Source organism: Bos taurus, chromosome 23, assembly GCF_002263795.3.
Source record: "Bos taurus isolate L1 Dominette 01449 registration number 42190680 breed Hereford chromosome 23, ARS-UCD2.0, whole genome shotgun sequence".
NCBI lineage: Eukaryota > Metazoa > Chordata > Mammalia > Artiodactyla > Bovidae > Bos > Bos taurus.
Window position 1 is genome coordinate 49,322,901 of NC_037350.1, and position 18,923 is coordinate 49,341,823.

The 18,923-nt window shown below is 48.8% G+C and overlaps 1 protein-coding gene across 12 annotated transcripts in view; it reads right to left on the reverse strand.

Annotated features, from left to right (window-relative positions):
- Positions 1–18,923, reverse strand: part of FARS2 (phenylalanyl-tRNA synthetase 2, mitochondrial) — a 305,944-nt gene that overhangs the window by 211,387 nt on the left and 75,634 nt on the right. For 11 of the 12 annotated variants that reach the window (XM_024983442.2, XM_059880242.1, XM_024983443.2 and 8 more), the window contains 2 exon segments: positions 17,084–17,243; positions 7,278–7,409 (listed from right to left, as the gene is read on the reverse strand). In XM_024983442.2, the coding sequence (XP_024839210.1) occupies positions 7,278–7,409; positions 17,084–17,243 (292 nt within the window). 12 annotated transcript variants of the gene reach the window in all.

The window sequence follows — 18,923 nt, forward strand, 5'->3', positions numbered from 1 at the left end:
AACATACACTGCAGCTGCAAAAACATCAGAAACATACATACAAACTGCAGCTTGAGTCAACTACCAAAATATTTGCTTTTGTCACAACAGCAGAAATGTTGCAAGGGATTCTAAGCGGGATCGGGGAGAGCTGCAAAATATACAAGGAAACAAATCGAATTCTGTGAAAGGGTATAACTGGATGCTCAAGCAAGCTCCAAGCTGTGTCTCCCAGTCAAACAAGGGCGTCCCAGAATCTGCCTTCCAAACACCAGAACGGCACAGAGGGCGGAACCAAGCCTGACAACATTAGGAGAGAGAAGGAGGATGCGTGAATGTCACTCAGCATTCAGAACCCCCACATAAGAACTATGAATGGTACAGCAATAATATCAGAGACTTAAACCACTAGCATCAAGCATGACAAGCAGAAGGGTTATCTTTACAGAACTTGTCAACTTACACCCACTCACATTCCCTGACGAAGCGACTTTTTGGGAGAATGACATTATAGAAAGAAACCTAAAGCAACTCAAGTAAAAACTACAGATATTCCATTTCTGAAAGAGCAACTTAAAGAAAGAAAGAAAAGCCACAACCTAGAGAATATAATTGTAATGTATAAAAGTGACAAATAATTAGCTTTCAAAATAAATGAATTCCTACCAATCAATTAAAAACGATGAAAAAAATGAGCCCCACTCAAAATGAGCAAAAGAAAAACTATATGTGTCAAATAAATATATTAAAATGTGATCAACCTCAATGGCAGTTGCATGTAAACAAGACCACAGTGAGAGGCTGTTCTGGACTCACCAGACTGGCCAAATACACTGAACCAAGCCGCATGCTGGAGAGGGTGTGGAGCGACAGGAGCTTCTGTGGAAACCGGCCCGGCTCCTCAGGAAGCAGCCTGGTGATGCCAGCGAAGCTGAGATGCTGAGGGCCCCCGCTGGCTCAGCGGGAAAGAGAGAGCCCGTGACGTCGGGGCTGCAGGGAGATGCAGGTTCAACTCCTGGGCCCGGAAGGTCCCCTGGAGAAGGACACAGCAACCCACTCCAGGACTATTGTCTGGAGAAGCCCATGGACAGAGGAGCCTGGCGGCCTCAGTCCAGGGGGCTGCAAGGAGCAGGGCCCTGCTGAAGTGACTTGGAGCGCATGCGAACTGTGCAGAAGTGCTGACTCAGCAATTCCACAGCTAAAGAACACATAACTCTAAGAAACTCTTAGTCCTATACAAGCAAGAAATACAAAAGTGTGCACAAGTGGCATCTGAAACAACAAAAGAATCGCAAACAGTCAAATGTCCATTAAAGAACGGATGATAAACTACGGCACGCTCAGCCACTAGAATCTGAGCTGTGAAAAATGGATGAACTGAAACTCCACGGAGGACCGCAGAGTGGAGCCTCACAGCACTGCGTGGAGGGCTACAGTCCCCGTGAAGAACCGCAGGGAAGGATGGGTAGCACGAGTCCACTCGTTAAAGCACAAAAGCTGGGGAAAGTTCACTTGTTTACGAAATGCAGAGAAAATCAAGGTAACAACACAAAATCCAGAACAGTGAATGCTCATGGGGCGGGGGAAGTGCTAACAGGGAGGGGACACATGGGGGCCTCAACCTGCATGGTGTCCCAACTCTTCAGCTGAGTGACGGACCCTGGACTGGCTGATACAGTAAAGGACCAGAAGACAGAGAGACAGAGACAAGAGAGGGGCAGACAAAGTATCCAAATGAAGTCTTTCAGTAAAGGGTAACTTTAAGGAAAAAATTATTTTTAATTAGGGAGACTTGAGCACGTCATGGCTAAGAGTAAAGAACGAAGAGAGGAAGAACAGAGTCAGACTCACACGTCCCGATTTCAAAAGTTACTACAAAGCTAAAGGGATCAAAACAGTGTGGACCTCGGACTTCCCCGGTGGTCCAGTGGCTGAGAATCCGCCTGCCGATGCAGGAGACATGGGTTTGATCCCTGGTCCAGGAAGATCCCATGTGCTGCAGGGCAACTAAGTCCGTGAGCGACTCCTGAGTGCGTGCTCTGCAGCCTCTGCCAGCAGCAAGAGAAGCCTGCACGCCGTACCTAGAGAGTAGCCCTGCTCTCCAGCTAGAGAAAGCCTGCCCACAGCAACGAAGACCCAGTACAGGCAAAAATAAATAAACAGTAACAGTAAGGACGTGAGGATGGGAACACAGGCCAACGGAACAGAGCTGACAGTCCAGAGATACATGCAAACGTCTACGGTCAGCTGACCCTGGACAGCGGGGCAGAGACCCCTCAGTGAGCGGTGCTGTACGTTAGACCCCCACTGGCCTACCCGATGGACAGGGCTCCCTCCTCACACACCCCAGCACCCCCACGAACGGCACCTAAGTTCATGCTCTGATGACACAGTCTCAGCTTCCCGACCTCAGGCTGAGTTTCACCGGGAGACGTCACCTCTCACCATTTTCCGTGTCTTCCTGCTTGTCTGTCACAGAGCCTCGCGCAGACAAGGTGCCAATTACAGGAGCGGCACGTCTGCTCACGTCTGACACAGGGATGCGTGGTCTTGGTCTGTGCCACCTGGGAGCTCACCACCTTAGACTGGTAACACTGCACGACACAACCGTGTGCAGAGCTTAGGGACTGTCTACCAGAGAGAGGGACACACTGAAAACAGGGTCACAGCTAGACAGGGAGAAAAGCATCAGGCGTGTCAATTGCGCGTCCAGGCAAAGACCAAGGACATGACCCCTTGCGAACAGGAAGCTTACTTATGCTGGGATGCTCCCGTCACGCTGCAGAGCAGCCCAAAGTGACCGGAGGTTACCTTCCACCCTGCGTGTAACCAGCACGAGGGCTTGGCACCACCGAGGTGGTGGCACCACCACCACGGCACCTCTGTTACAGACACACGCCACGTGGCGCTCTGACCATTTACGTCTGTGTCTGGCTGTGCTGTGCTGTTTTCAACAGCCAGGACAAGGCTTTTTTGCTCTTCTACAGCCTTAGAAGAAATTCAAGAAATATCTGACAAATAAAGGGACAAAAGAATGACTTTAAAACTAGAAAACGTTTATGTGCATATTTATAAGGTTTTTTTCCCCAAAAGTCAAGTTTTAAATTTTAATGAAGAGGTAAGGAAAGTGGTTCCGTTTTTTTTAAAAAGTTACTTCCCGGGACGGAGCCTCTTCTCCTCCCTGGCCTGAGTACAGTCTTCTAAATCTCTCAATAAACGGTGAATTCCTCCCAGGCACGATGACAGCCACAGTCGCCCAGTGATGTTTCGTGCTCCCGGTCCCTGTAGTACCTGGAAAGACGGCGGCCTGAGTCAGCCCACAGGGAGGTACGTGTGTAATATTTGGACGCATGACTCACTGCTGCCTTCCAAGCATCTCCTCAAGGGAAAAACAACGAAGTCATCAGGACAGCAGTCGCCGCCCACATCACAATTACCAGATCTCAGCGGTCGGGAAGCAACGGTGAAGGCGCCGTCACTTAAGGGAGAAGAGAGAAAATTCTCTCAGCGATCCGGAAGAGCCTAATCTTACTTTGTGCGCAAAAACACACATACGCCACAGTCAACTTAAATGTGTCACAAAGTGTTTTCACTGCCTGTTCAAATTAGCAGTCTAATCTATGCATTTAATTAAATGTACTTGGTCACAGAGATAACCCACACGGGCGCAGGGCCCCTCTGCAAGGGTAATAAATAATCACAGGACAAATAGAGCTTTGTTTGCTGTTGCTTCGGTTGGTGCCAGCTCTTCATTCTATGTTCAGCGGAATTATTTATTTGAAAGGACTTCTAGCCACTTCAAAATCGTGTAATTTACTACTCAGGCAGCAGATATAGTAACTGACTATTGTCAGCAAGATCTGGGCAACGGGTGCTGCCAGCCATTCAATGCTGATCACCTTTCGGAGGCTCCAGAAGAGGAAGAGTGCCAGCATCCACCCCGAGGTTTGCTGGCAGGTCACACCGAAGCGAGCCTCCAGGGCATCTCGGGAGCTGCTGGCCCCTGCTGGTGTCACTGAGCCCTCAACCTCTTTGGTCACCATGTATTTCAGCATTAAGCAGCACCTCAAGGAAAGCCATGACCAATGGAGATAGCATATTAAAAAGCAGAGGCATCACTTTGTCAACAAAGGTCTGTATAGTCAAAGCTATGGTTTTTCCAGTGGTCATGTATGGATGTGAGAGTTGGACTATAAAGAAAGCTGAGTGCCGAAGAATTGATGCTTTTGAACTGTGGTGTTGGAGAAGACTCTTGAGAGTCCCTTGGACTGCAAGGAGATCAAACCAGTCCATCCTAAAGGAAATCAACCCTGAATATTCATTGGAAGGTCTGATGCTGAAGCTGAAGCTCCAATACTTTGGCCACTTGATGCGAAGAGCTGACTCACTGGAAAAGACCCTGATGCTAGGAAAGATTGAAGGCAGGAGGAGAAGGGGACAACAGAGGATGAGATGGTTGGATGGCATCACCGACTCGATGCACATGAGTTTGAGCAAGCTCCGGGAGACATTGAAGGACAGGGAAGCCTGGCGTGCTGCAGTCCATGGGGTTGCAAAGAGTCAGACAAGGTTTAGTGACTGAAGAACAACTGGAAGAACCAGTTGTAAAGATGGAGCCTGTAACGGCTGATTTTAGCATTGCTTGGAACTTCTATTTTTAAAAGCTGGAGGGGCGGGGCGGGGCGGTGGGAAATGCCAGAGAAAAGACAGCAAGAATGGCCAAGTGAGCGGAGGCAGTGTGACCAGAGCCCGCCAGCCCGGGCCGCGCCACAGGCACTCAGAAGACAAAGCCGGCAGTACCTGCACATGCCGTCCGCGGTTAGTGACCGCCTGGCGCACAGCGTAAGGATTACGACTACAGACGTCAAAACACAAGCCCGTCTGACAGCACGGAGCAGAACTGTCATAATAACTTCAAGTTCAAGCAGAAAAGCCCACACAAAATTTCTTTTATACAAGCATCTCTTCTTCCTTTTCTTTCGTCTCTCTCTCTCTCGCAAGGTATTTAAATTTTATGTGTACATTTCCCAACAACCGAAAGCACCCCCCACCACCCTGTGACTCTATCAGACACATTTCCATCTCAGGTGTCTTTTTTTATTTTCTTTTTCTACTTTGCCATTTCCTCCAAGAATTAACTGATAGGGCTGATCTAATTGTAGAACAGCAGTGTCATTAATGTACAATAATGACTTGGAAACCTGTTTCAGAGACGATATTCAGCCAATTACTGTGCGAATAAACCTCATAAAAACCTATCAAGGACACTGGCAATGCACGAGGAAGTGACAACTGATTCAGGAAGTGACAACCGATCCGTAACTAACCCTCCCTGCTTTACGTTCTGAGTGCTGGCCCCTGACACCAGGTGCCCCTGGGAGGAAGCCTAGGATCCAGAAAATCTTCTGTCTAAAAAACAAAGCAAAACAGACACAGGCACCTTTTTTTTTGACGTTAGTTCCGACTCGAGAAGAGATCACAGCTCACAGATCTGCTCCCAGTGTTCTGTGCTTTCTGTTAAGACGCGCATCTTTCCTTCTCGTGTTTCTTACCACTTTCAATCTTCTTTCTCCCTCTAAAGTTATTCACTCCATCTAGTATCACGGATGCGAAGATCACAGAGGAAATCTAGCTCTGCCTGACCAGAAACTGTCTCTCTGACATGCTGGACAGCCTTTGTTTAACCATTTCTAACTAAGGGGGCTCTCTGTTAATAAGTGGCTCTTACCATTTGGGAAAACAAACAAACAAACAAAACACCTGTTTAATGATATCAGAGATGCACTTTTACTGGCTACGTGCTAGAGCCTGTGCTCAGCTCGCCTCCACAAACCGTCAGAAGGAAACTTAGGAGGAAGGTGTCTCTGTGCTTGCTTTAACTGTGAAAACCGGAGACTGGCGGGGTTAGACAGGCGCTGAGGAAGACACAGCCTCGGCGGACAGCACTCCTGAGCTTCAGACACTCGGCCCCGCCTCCCACATTCACTCACAGGCCCTCCGAGGGCACCTCTCTGTTCCCTCGTCTCCAGGAAAGACCCAACGTTGGAGAACCATCCAAGAAGGGTGTGGCCCGGGGCTGGGCTCTCCCATGAGCCTTGCCCGGCCGAGTGGAGAGGAACCCCACAGCTGGCTGGGTCTGAGCCCAGGGCGGGCCCCACGGCCCAGGCCAGGCAGCGCCGACTCCCCGTCTCCTATTTCCCTCCAGCCTCATTCTCTCACCCCTGGACCTTAACACAGGGTCCATCCTCAGCTCTGAGTCCCCAAGAGGGCCCGCTCCCCTCCGGTCTGCTGTGGCAGGAAGCCCGTGACCAGCCTGAGTCCGAGCCGCCTCACCCCCCGGCCACAGAGGGCATGTCCTTCTATGTGGGGAGGGGGCTTGGGGGGCGGTGGAGGCTGTCAGCATCAGCCCCCTTCCTCCTCCTCCTGCCCATGCAGGGACCCTCCTACCCCGGTGCCCAATCCTAGCCAACTTCCCTTGGAGGATTCCCAATGTGATAAAACATTTTTAAACTTAAATTCTGACAGTGACTTAAAAAAACAATTCACAGCTCTGAAATTAAGTGTAGAAATAATTTTTTTTGTGTGGGGGGTGGTGGGGGTGGGGGTTGGACCTTGTGGCTTTGTAGGATCCTAGTTCCCTGACCTGAGGCTCTTGGCAGTGAGATCAAGTCCTAACCATGGATCCCTGGAGGATTCCTAGAAATAATCATTTTCATGAAACAATGGTCCTACAGAGAAGAGCTAAAGTCCAGGGAGAATTTCATCAGAGCCCCCATTTTCCACTCCCTCCACATCGGGTGGTCCAGCCAACAGGGAGGGTCGAGGACAAACCAGCAAACGAGACAGGCCTACGTGTCTTACACTGCGCTCTCAGTGCTTACGAAACACCTGCTGGACCGGGGCACAGTTCCAATCGCAGTGGGAACCAAAAAAGGGACCTCAGGCTGGCATTGTTCCTAAATAGTCTGGAAGACAGACAGCTCTCGTGGGACATGCCTCAAAGGCTTGTGGGCGATCCCAAAGCAGCCGATCAACAAACATGACATGGTAAGCGCAAACCCACACTCGGCGCTGACAAGGAAGAGCTCCAAGAGCAAGAAGCCTCCGCAAAACCAGGCGAGAGAGATGGTGTTCTCCCGGGGGCAGCGCAATAAATCCGGACAGCAATGCAAGCACAGAGGCCGGGCGGCAAGCCCTGCAGGAGCGTGCAGACATGGATGCAGACAGCACGCACGTGGGGCTCCCTGGGAAGAGGGCGTCTCAGGAGAGCTGTGCCCACACGCAGGGTCCTCCCGTACCTGAGTTTACCAGCTGCTGCTCCATCACCCCGCAGCCCAGAACCTCCAGCCATTCCCCATGGAAGTTGATCTCCATCTCGAAGGAGGGATGAGTGAAAGGGAAGTAGCAGTCCACCCATCTGACGTCCAGTCCTGCAAAGACACCGGGGAAAAACAGGCACGGAGCGTTACAGGCAGTCCTGCCTTTCCCGTGATCAAAGCTGCTAACGGCGGATTGGCTGACGACACCAGAAGACTATTTTCTCAGTAAAATAAATAGCAAATAAATTAATGTGCAACACTTTAGGGGGAGGCAATAAATCTTAAAACTTGTGGAAAACTGAGCACGTCTTATCCAATATGACAAACATTTTGTGTAGTTCCAGGACCCTCTGAAACTCAATCAATCACCCGTCAACCCTGTGGCCACCTGGCAGAGGAGAGAGTTTAGGTCGAGGAAAGGGGGCTTCCCGGTGGGCTAGCAGTAAAGAACTCGCCTGCCAGTGCAGGAGACACAAGGCATGCATGAGATGCAAGTTTGATCCCTGGGTTGGGAAGATCCCCTGGAGGAGGAAATGGCAACCCGCTCCGGCGTTCTGGCCTGGAGAGTCCCATGGACAGAGGGGCCTGGAGGCCTACAGACCACAGGGTCGCAAACGACTGAAGCAACTTAGCACACATGCACGGGAAAGCAGGTCTTTCTGCTAGCTTCTATAAAAGCAAACGATGTCTAAATCAGACCCGCAGCCCTCTAAGCTGCATCTGTACCAAGAGTGGACAGGCCTTTTTTCACACTTCTCAATATTGCTCTGCTCTAATAGCTTTTTAAAAAAAAATTTTTTTGAGTAAGTAATATATTCACAGGGTTCAAAATTGAAACACTGTAAAAAGAATACATTTTCCTGTATAAACAGGCCATGAGTGAAAAAAATTCTAAGTTTGCGAGGTGACTGGAGTTAAGTAAACTTACCGTGGCGATCCTTTTGCAATATACACCTATATCCAATCATTCCATCATATATCCAGTCATTCCATCATATACCAACACAGTGTTCTATGTCAGTTACATCAATCAAACGGAAATAAAAATAAGCATTGTTTACAAGTCTCACCAGCATACTGGTTCCTGGCTCCTCTGCCCCCTGAATCCCACTGGGTAAACTTTCAGGGTTTCCTTTTTATTAACAGACGTGAGCAAACACACGCGTGCACCTCTCGTTCCCCTCCTTCTCTACACAGAAACACCACGTCATCCCACACCACGCCGCTCTCACGCAGTGACACAGAGGCCCACCCCCAATCCGTGTCTGGCCCCAGAGACGTGGGTGGGTCCCCCGTGCGCAGAGAGAGCGACCACAGACGCGTGACCGAATCCAGCTCCACCACCTCAAGCCGAAGGGCCTCAGGCACGTTCCTTCAGTTCTCCCTGCCTCGGTCTTGGTCAAAATAAGAACGACATTCATCTCGCAGTGCTTTGGTGACAATTTATTAAGTGTGTAAAAACTTAAACACTCAATGGGTGATTTTCGACAGGCACGCATTGCAAATCAGACCACGGTCTAAACTCTCTCTCGGGTTTTCATAAAAATATGAAGAAAAAGAAACATTCCTAAAGTGCACACTAAGGTCACTGATGTCCATCGTTTATTTACTACAGCGCCGCTACACGAGATGGTTCATGGGCCTCCTTCAATCCAGCCTTTACGCTGAGGACAGGCGGCCGTGAACACGGCACGATCATCACCCCTGCTCCCGTCTCACAGACGCAGGACCGTGCCGGCTCACACCTTTCCTCGACATTTACAGTTAGAAAATGCCGAGATGCGATCTGCACCAGACGGCGGGCGGCATGGCTCTCCGCTGCCCTCCCCTGGGCAGACCATGGAGACGGACCCCGCTTGGCTTCCAGGCCAAGCGCCACCAGCCAAGAGCGCACCGTCAGCCTCCTGCTCCCCACGCACCACGACAGGCGTGACAGAACAGAGAAAACTGCACAGGCCAGGCTGTGATCAAAGACGAGAGAAATACTTCCCCCGGCCAGACACAGGCCGGAAAAGCAAAGGGGCAGAGAGGGCAAAGCCCCGCGTTGCTGGGCTTGGGATCCACAATCGGGAGAACCGCCAGGAGCTCGCCACCTGCAGGAACACGCGCTGCTGGCTTGGGGTACGAGCGAGGCCAGAGGCCTGGGGTCAGGTGCTGGGACAGCAGGGGCTCCCTGCTGGCGAGAGAAGGGGGACCGAAGCCGTCACCAGCACACCTGGGGCTGCGGCTCTGAGGAGCTATAGGCCTGGAGAGAGCCGAGCCCCGGGTGCGAGACCTGCCGCGTCCCCATCAGGGCTGTGAGTGCATCCGACAGGCCCCCAAACCTCTCCTGGACTGAAGGTCCGGAGAGCTTGGGGCCCTGGGGCCGGCATGCAGCCCCTGAGAACTGGGGAGCAGGGCAGTGAAGCGGAAGGGAGCGCCGGGCTGGGGCCCAAAAGGCCGGCCTTCAGGTTCCGGCCACAGCTAGCCTTTGGATGCGGACAGCACTGGGAAGGGCGTGCCCACAGGTGAGGAGCCACTGCTGCGGCTGCTCTGAGACAGACACGGGTCACCCACAGCTAGGTCCGGGATGGGCAGTGGGGAGCGCGTCTCACGGACAACGCCGAGCCTGCTCGGTTCTGAAACAGAGATGTGACTCGCCCACAGCGATGCATCTAGCCAGCAGCAGGGGATCACAGTCCATCTCTTCTTCAGATGCATTCGTCTAAACTGTGCCGGGAGGCCCGTGCTTCCTACAGGGAAATGTCAGCCTTCAGCAGGGAGACAGGCTGGAAGCCCGGAAGGACAGAAAGTGAGACCACAATGTGAGGAGTCCTCCACCCAACCTGAGCTGCTCTTAAAGAAACCATCTGCTACAGACGGCACAAGACGGAGGGAAACAATTCAGCAAAGTTAAAAAAAATGTCAGGAATTCCATGAGCATAAAAGCTGTCTGCAGGTTATTTTCTCTCTTTCCAATTCTAAACGGATAACCTCTCTTATAACAGCCTTAGGATGCTGGTGCAATTGAAATGTTAGCAGAAAATAATCAACTGCTTTGGCGAGTGGGGGAAAAAAACAACCCTGAAACTAAAGCAGCTGTAATAACAACAAATTGCCAAAGGAAACAGCGTGTTGTAATTTTTAATTTTGCTTTTCAAGAACAAAGGAATACAACACTAATAATTTAAAACAGTAAAAAACGTGGACCATAAAAACAAATGAAAAAAAGAGTTGCTGAATAATTCTGAGGCCTGTCCAGGCAGTTCCTGTTCATTAGCTGATTAAAGAAGGACTGAATTTGAAGTTTACAAGTGATCTTTGGTACCTGAAATGTACCTGAATTTGCCGTCATGGGCAGGACTTTATCCAGAGCAGCTACAGGGGAGTCAGAGCTACAAAGTCAGGGGCAACACCCAGGAGGAGGCCCCATTTTTTTTTTTACATCATGGCTTTTGGAAACACCAGTGTCAGAAATAATATTGAAATGACGTCTTTCCTTTCAAAAGAGCTAACATCTAACACAGGCTCGGAAGTCAAAATTAGGGGACTCAAAGTGAAAGTGTCAATCACTCAGTCGTGTCCGACTCTTTGCGACCCCGTGGACTGTAGCCCACCAGGCTGCTCTGTCCATGGGATTTCCCAAGCAAGAATACTGGAGGGGGTAGCTATTCCTTTCTCCAGGGGTCCTCCCAATTTGGACCTCCTGCATTGCAAGCATATTCTTGACCATCTGAGAGGCTCAAACCAGGCCTCAGGTTACTCCCGAGCTGTGTGGTTACTTGGTACTCCGTTGCTCCGTGTCCAGGTTCCCAAATCTTAAAACTGTAGATTACAGTCACACCTACGTCCCAGATGCAGGTCAGAACAAAGAAAGTCCTTGTGAGAGTGTAATGCAGCATCTGACACTGTTAACTACTCTCTCTTCCTGTAATCATCACTAATACGGCCATTATTACTCTAAACCAGGGGCCCCAACCTCCAAGTGAGGATCGGTACCGCCCGTCAGATGAGTGGCGGCAGTAGATTAGAAATAAAGAGCACAATAGATGTGATGCGCTTGAATCATCCCCAAACCACCCCCCGCCCCCTGCCCAGTCCGTGGAAAAACTGTCTTCCACAAAACCCATCCCCAGTACCAAAAACGCTGGGGACTGCAGCTCTAAAAGACATCCAGGCGGCTTGTACCCAGAAGGTTCACTGAGACGTTTCTCAGCAACTAGCACCCCTACCCCAAATAAAACAACTAAATGACCCCCTGAAACGTGTGAAGTCAGAGCGTGGCGTCCCTTCAGCCAGGTCCCAGGGAGCTGCGAACACTCACCCCCCTGAGCGCTGTGAGGGCACACAGCCTGCCCCCTGTAACACAGCCCCTCACTCTTCAAGTTCACAGCGTGAGCCTGGCGGGGGCACCTCCCCTCCCCCGAGAAGCATCTCAGTGGATGATACAAACGCCCCAACACCCCTTCAGCGATACCTCGCAAAGGTGCACTGGGCTGGGCGAGGCTGGGCAGATGAGGCGTGCAGGAGGATTTTTGGGGTGTTCAGCATCTGTGTGAATGGGGTTAAGGATGATCTCATGGCTGGAAGGAATGAAAAAATAAAAGGCTGCAAGGAAAGAAAAAATAAAAGGCTTTTTCACAGACCAACTTCAGTGCCCGGGACAAGAAGTACTCTCTGAGCAGGTGGATACTTTATTGCCACTCTATTATTCTGCTGACTCTGGTCTCAAAACAAAAAAGTAAGTGCGAAGATTTATGAAATAGTAACTCCGATCTGTACTGAAATCTAAAACCTAAACGTCTAAGCCGGTAGCATTTTAAAAATAAAGCAAATGTTTGCCTGAAATAGAGATGCCACAACTTCATTGCTGTTTCAAAACTTGAGATTCTTAATTCTTGGCCATGGGCATAAGAGGTGTATGAGAAAACTCATACACTGCGGGAATGGTTTTCTATAAGGAAAACAGCTACCTGGACACTTTGACCTCAATGCTCAGTTTTGAAAGCTATTCACATATAAATGTAAAGAATAATGAGAAAAAGGAAAGTTCAAGACTACATTCAGAGGAATGCATGTCCTCAGGGCCCCTGGGAACATCTTTATAACATATACAAGGTCGAGCAGCGTGCATGCCTGTTTAATTACCTGCTGGAGCCCAGAAAGAGTTTTAGGACACCATCAATGCCAGTCTGAACTGCTGTGCTGTTGTCTGGCATAAGTTTACATCTCATCTTACTAGACAAAACAAAGACAAGCCAACGAAACTGCTGCTGCTGCTAAGTCGCTTCAGTCGTGGCCGACTCTGTGCGACCCCATAGACGGCAGCCCACCAGGCTCCCCCGTCCCTGGGATTCTCCAGGCAAGAACACTGGAGTGGGTTGCCACTTCCTTCTCCAATGCATGAAAGTGATAAGTGAAAGTGAAGTCACTCAGTCGTGTCTGACTCTATCGACCCCATGGACTGCAGCCCACCAGGCTCCTCCATCCACGGGATTTTCCAGGCAAAAGTACTGGAGTGGGGTGCCATTGCCTTCTCCGAAGCCAACGAAACTACTGTTCTTTGATTGTATGGCCCCATTTAATTGCCTTCATTTTCCTGCCCTTCCTTATTCGTTTTTTTCATATTTACACACGCATTTAATATCTTCTTAAAGGGCCCTGTTCACATATGTTATCTCACTTTATTCTCATGGGAAACAGTACTATTTATTACCTTGGGCTTTAAAAATACTAAGACCTAAAGCACTAAATGACCAGTTCAAGATTTCAGAGCAAGTGGAGGAAAGAGAACTTAAATGTAATATTTCTGGTTCTATGCGGCCATCTCCAAGTGGCCATATTTTTCTTCTTTTCAATCTTTCACATGGTCCAGCTCCATGCTCTCTCTCAGTGACTAAGGCAGCTCAGATGTCCCCCACTGGGAGCTCTCCTGGCCGGATCCCGGAGGACCCGCCCTTCCTACACGTTCCCTTGACACTCGGGCCTCCCCGGGAGAGGACTTCACTCTCAGCAGCTCAAAGACTGGGACTGTGTCTCATGTACCCAGTAGTGGGACGCCAGCAGCATGGTGAAAATCCAGCAAAGTGAAACCCACCCGAGGGACTTCAGAGGAGCACAGAAGAGGCGGCTCCCCAGAGTTCAGCACAGACTCCAGGACAGTTCCTGGCTGGAGGACACCCAAGGTGAAATCAGAGGTAAGTGAGAATTACCCAGGTGGAGGGGCCAGGAGAGTAAGCAAGGGGAGGGGGGCAAAAGGAATGAAAAATAACAAAGAAATAGGAGAAACACAAATGCTAGCTGTGAGAGAAAGGAAGCTATCCGCCAGTTCAGAACCACTCGGTTATCCGTGTAACTGCAAGGCAGCTTCTAAGCCGCACAAGGGGTTTCCTTGGTGGCTCAGCGGTCAAGAATCCGAATTCACCTGCTAAGTACAGGAGACATGGGTCCAATCCCTGGGTTGGATTGAGAAGATCTCCTGGAGAAGGAAATGGCAACCCACTCCAGTATTCTTGCCTGGAGAATTGCATGGACAGAGGAGCCTGGTGGGGGCCCATGGGGTCAGAAAAGAGTTAGACACAACTTAGCAACTAACAACAACAACAAATCTCACAAGCGGGGGATCATGTGATGATAGAAATGTGTAGCAAGATAATAAATAAGGAGGGCTTAAAATCAATCTTCTTCATAGGTTGACAACAGAAAAATTGAGATGATCCTGAATTTTTTTGTAAAGCAATTTGAGACAGACTACTATCTCCCTAAAATGTTAGAACTGTTGCTATTCAGTCGCTCAGCTGTGTCTGACTCTTTGCGACCCCACGAACTGCATGTAGCACACCAGGCCTCTCTGTCCTTCACCATCTCCTGGAGCTTGCTCAAACTCATGTCCATCGAGTCAGTGATGCCATCCAACCATCTCATGCTCTGTCCTCCCCTTCTCCTCCTGCCTTCAATCTTTCCCAGAATCAGGGTCTTTTCCAGTGAGTCAGTTCTTCCCATCAGGTGGCCAGAGTATTGGAGCTTCAGCTTCACATCAGTCCTTGCAATTCAGGGCTGATTTCCCTTAGGATGGACTGGTTGTATCTCCTTGTATCCAAGGAGATGTTAGAATTCCTTTACCATTACTTGCCTCGAAAATGCCCTGAATAGCACAATCCATCTCCCTGTATTATTCCAGTGTTAACTGGATTACATTACTGCTAAAAATATCACAATTCCTATCTTTTATCACGAAAGTAAAGAGAAGCTGGCTATAAAAAGATTTTTGCATCAGCAATCTCTATCTGAAACCTGCTTCACAATTACATTATACCATTTTAACATGAAATATTCCAAACAAAGAGACAGAAGGAGAAAACAGCAAACATCTACACACTCGCTATTCAGTTTTATCAAATCATCACATTTTGTCACATGTAACTGCATTTCTGTTTTGTTTTAGTAGAACCCTATGAACATACTCGAAAGCCTGGTTTGGACCTTCTCTGTAGTACCACTCTCTGCCTCCTAGAAAAAGACAGTAGCATGAAATTGATGTACTTTTTTAAAAAAAAAAGTATGAATATACACAATATATGGGGTTATTAGTGGTTTCTTAAATAGAACATGAACAGTCAAGATATTTGAAGAAACCTTGCTTAATAAATCATAATCAGACTCTTTTTAACCGCATATTTGAGCTCACACATAAGTAGGGAAATCTAGAGGTAGGGAAAGTGAGGGGCACAGAAGGAGCGAGCGGGTGGCCAAGCTCCCAGGGGGACAGCGCTGCAGACGCCTGAAAGGCCCAGGCTGTGTGCTGTAGCCCATGTTTATATCTATGTCGATACTCACAGCTGCTGGGCTTTCAGCTTTCTCACACATGAACAGAGACTAAGGGCGGCTCAGGTAGCTTTCATGTGCTTCTCCTGATTACTAACGAGAGTGAGCATCTCTTCACACATTCAAGAGTCATTCTACTAATAACCATGTCACTTGTTGCCTTCATGACCACCCGTTTCTCTCACAGGTTGATTTTTCCTTGTTCATTTGGAAGAGTTACTTATGTAACCTAATGTTTATTTGACAAATCACTCCTGTCCTATCAGAATGGCTAAACTTTTAGCGCCTGGCCACCTTGGAGCACAAGCAGTTTCCATGTGCTACTGGACAGCTTAGCAGCTTCCTAGAAAGTGAAAATTCACCTCAAATGATCCAACCATGGTACTCCTGGGCACTTAACAAAAAGAAATGAACACATTAGTCCAGACAAAGACGTGTAGGTGAATATGCACAGATTCACCTGTAACAGCAGAAGACTAGAGACAAGCCAAAGGTCTCTCAACGGATGGCCAGGTAACGCCAGGAACACTGCTCATCAAGAAAAAGGGAACGAACCACTGACATGACGCTACAACACGGATCAATCTGCAAATAATCTCGCTACGTGAAGGTGCCGGCAGGAGGGGCGGGAGAATACGCAGCACAGGCCTCACCCGTGTAAACCCAGAAGCAAACCAACCGCAGTGGCAGAACGCAGGTCACCGGCTGCCCGGGGTGAGGAGACACAGGACACGCAGGAAGGCGCGTCTACGAGGCACCAGAGGGGGCCTGGGGGGACGGACCCACTGATCAGCTTGACGCCACAGTGGTCTCACGGGTGTGCACAAATGTCGAGACTCATAAAACTGTGTAAATGTGTTGTTTGTTGCATTATAAACTTAGCTGATTATACACTCTAGATATATATATAGTTCACTTTTTGTCAATCACACTTCGATAAAGAACCTGTTCTTTTAAAAAGCTCACAAGAGTACGAGAATAAAAGACGACCCTAACCACGCAGGCCTTCTGTTTTCTAAACATTTTTAAATGCAGATCCCAGGGGTCTCCCGGTGGCTCAGTGGTGACGAGTCGCCTGCCTCTATAGGACACATGGGTTCAATCCCTGATCTGGAAGATGCCACCCACCACGGGAGCAACGGAGCCCGTGAGCCGCCACTACCAAGCCCACGGGCTGCAGCCAACTACTGAGCCCTGAGCCCGAGAGCCTGCGCTCCACAGCAGGAGGAGTCACGGCGGCGAGAAGCCAGCCTGCACACGGCAGCAGAGGGGCCGCCGCTCACCGCAACTAGAGAAGGCCCGCGCAGCAACAAAGACCCGGCAGAGCCAACAGCAAATGAATGAATGAACAAAATCCTTAAAAAAATTAGGCCGTAATTAAGGAACAATCTCCCCTTTTCTTTACGTCTTTATACAAACAGACAAAAATATTATCTCAAGTAAATCAGAAAGAGTTGGAGGGGAAATGGAAACGTTACAATTTCTCAGATAAAGAATGAAGGGCAAGTGATTAAAGTGAGAATCCACATCTTAAAAACACTGTTCTCCCTCCAAGAAACTGTTGGTATTTTGCTGCTGACAGTGGTGATCAGTGTGTCAGAGTGTAAAATCTTCCGCTGCGCTCGCTCACACAGTTAAGAATCCTGCGCCATCGATCAAGGCTGACCAATGATAATATATTAATATTCCAACATTAATCAGCCTGTTCACTTCCTCTCCATTGATGAGACTGATCTCAATTCATTATCATTCTTATCAAAAGCCGTAATCATTTTTCTTTCTCCAGCTAATTCCATTTTCATATCCTCCTGCTCCTCACATGGAATGAACCAGGAAATCCATAAGCTCTATCTCACTAAGGACTGAAACCATTAACTACAACTTAGAACAAAAACTCTAGACACAAGTAGGCTTAATGATTTCAGGAAGATGATAACTATTGAATATTTAAGCCCCCAAAGACAAAGGCATTTAGTACCTACCGTCTCCAAAGATATGTGTCATAAGCCGGGTAAGTGTTTGCTTAAGGTCAAACTCGACGAGCTTCGTGGCCTCCAGCGTATGTGTCTCTTGTTTATGGGCAGAGCGGGAACTCTGTTCAAAAAGCTGCAGGTTTTCTCCATCTTTTATGCCAGCAAATAACTGTAAACCAAGAGGAATAATGCAAATAAATTAAAACAGTGTCTTCACCAGTCTATATCAAAAACCACAATGTGGAAATGAAACTCAGTAGGTCTTATCATCTTTTTTTTTTTTTTAATAAAATCAACTTTATTTTTTGGGGCTCCAAAATCATTGCAGATGGTAACTGCAGCCATGAAATTAAAAGACGCTTACTCCTTGGAAGAAAAGTTATGACCAACCTAGATAGCATATTGAAAAGCAGAGACATTACTTTGCCAACAAAGGTCCGTCTAGTCAAGGCCATGGCTTTTCCAGTGGTCAGGTACGGATGTAAGAGTTGGACTGTGAAGAAGGCTGAGCGCTGAAGAATTGATGCTTTTGAACTGTGGTGTTGGAGAAGACTCTTGAGAGTCCCTTGGACTGCAAGGAAATCCAACCAGTTCATTCTGAAGGAGATCAGCCCTGGGATTTCTTTGAAAGGAATGATGCTAAAGCTGAAACTCCAGTACTTTGGCCACCTCATGCAAAGAGTTGACTCATTGGAAAAGACTCTGATGCTGGGAGGGATTGGGGGCAGGAGGAGAAGGGGACGACAGAGGATGAGATGGCTGGATGGCATCACTGACTCGATGGACGTGAGTCTGAGTGAACTCAGGGAATTGGTGATGGACAGGGAGGCCTGGCGTGCTGCGATTCATGGGGTCGCAAAAGTCGGACACGACTGAGCGACTGAACTGAACTGAACTGAAGTCTTATCATCAGTGAACATACTGAAATTGACATTCATTTGGTATCAGCGTTGAACAAGGCCCTGTGCCACATGTAATGGACAGTCTTTAGGAAATTAAAGACACCATTCTGATCGTGCTGATCACCTCTTTTCCTTTTGCACCAACTTATTCACATGCCATTTCCTTATAAGACACATGACCCTCCGGGCCACTGGAAATACCAGCAAACTGGGTTTTCACCATCCTTACAACATGACCTGAGACCTGGTGAGAAAGGACAGTCTAGGCATGAAGCCCTGTGAAGCCTCTGAGGCCGGACGCGCCCTGCACTTGTTGCCCTGTGACCCCAAAGGCCAGGACAAGGCTGGAAACGTGTTTCTGCCATTTACTGTCCAATAAGCTACAACAAATTCAGGTTTCCCTGGTAGCTCAGCTGGTAAAGAATCCGCCTGCAATGTGGGAGACCTGGGTTCAATCCCTGGGTTGGGAAGATCCCCTGGAGAAGGGAAAGGCTACCCACTCCAGTATTCTGGCCTAGAGAATTCCATGGACATTATAGTCCATGGGGTCACAAAGAGTCGGACACGACTGAGAGACTTTCACTTTCAAACTCCAAAAAGTGATACAGGAGCTAAGTTTCAGGGAGTGGTTCAGAAAGTGGGGAAGAAAAGAGACTTTATGATAATTAAATAAAATAATGCAGAAGCATAGAATCCTTGGCACACTGCAGTGACTAAATACATTGTTTTCACAATCACCAGTCACTAGTCACAGCTGTCATCGGTCCGAAGCTGCTTAGCCACTGTATAAAATGCTCCCGTCTTTAACAACAAAGCAGGTCTTCGCCCGGGAGGGAGATGGACTCAAGAGAGAAGTAACTGAGCACAAGCTGAGGAGGAGAGAGAAGACAGGGTCTAGCGAGGGGCCAGGAGACTGAAAACCAGCGCCAGACGGAGCAAGCATCCTA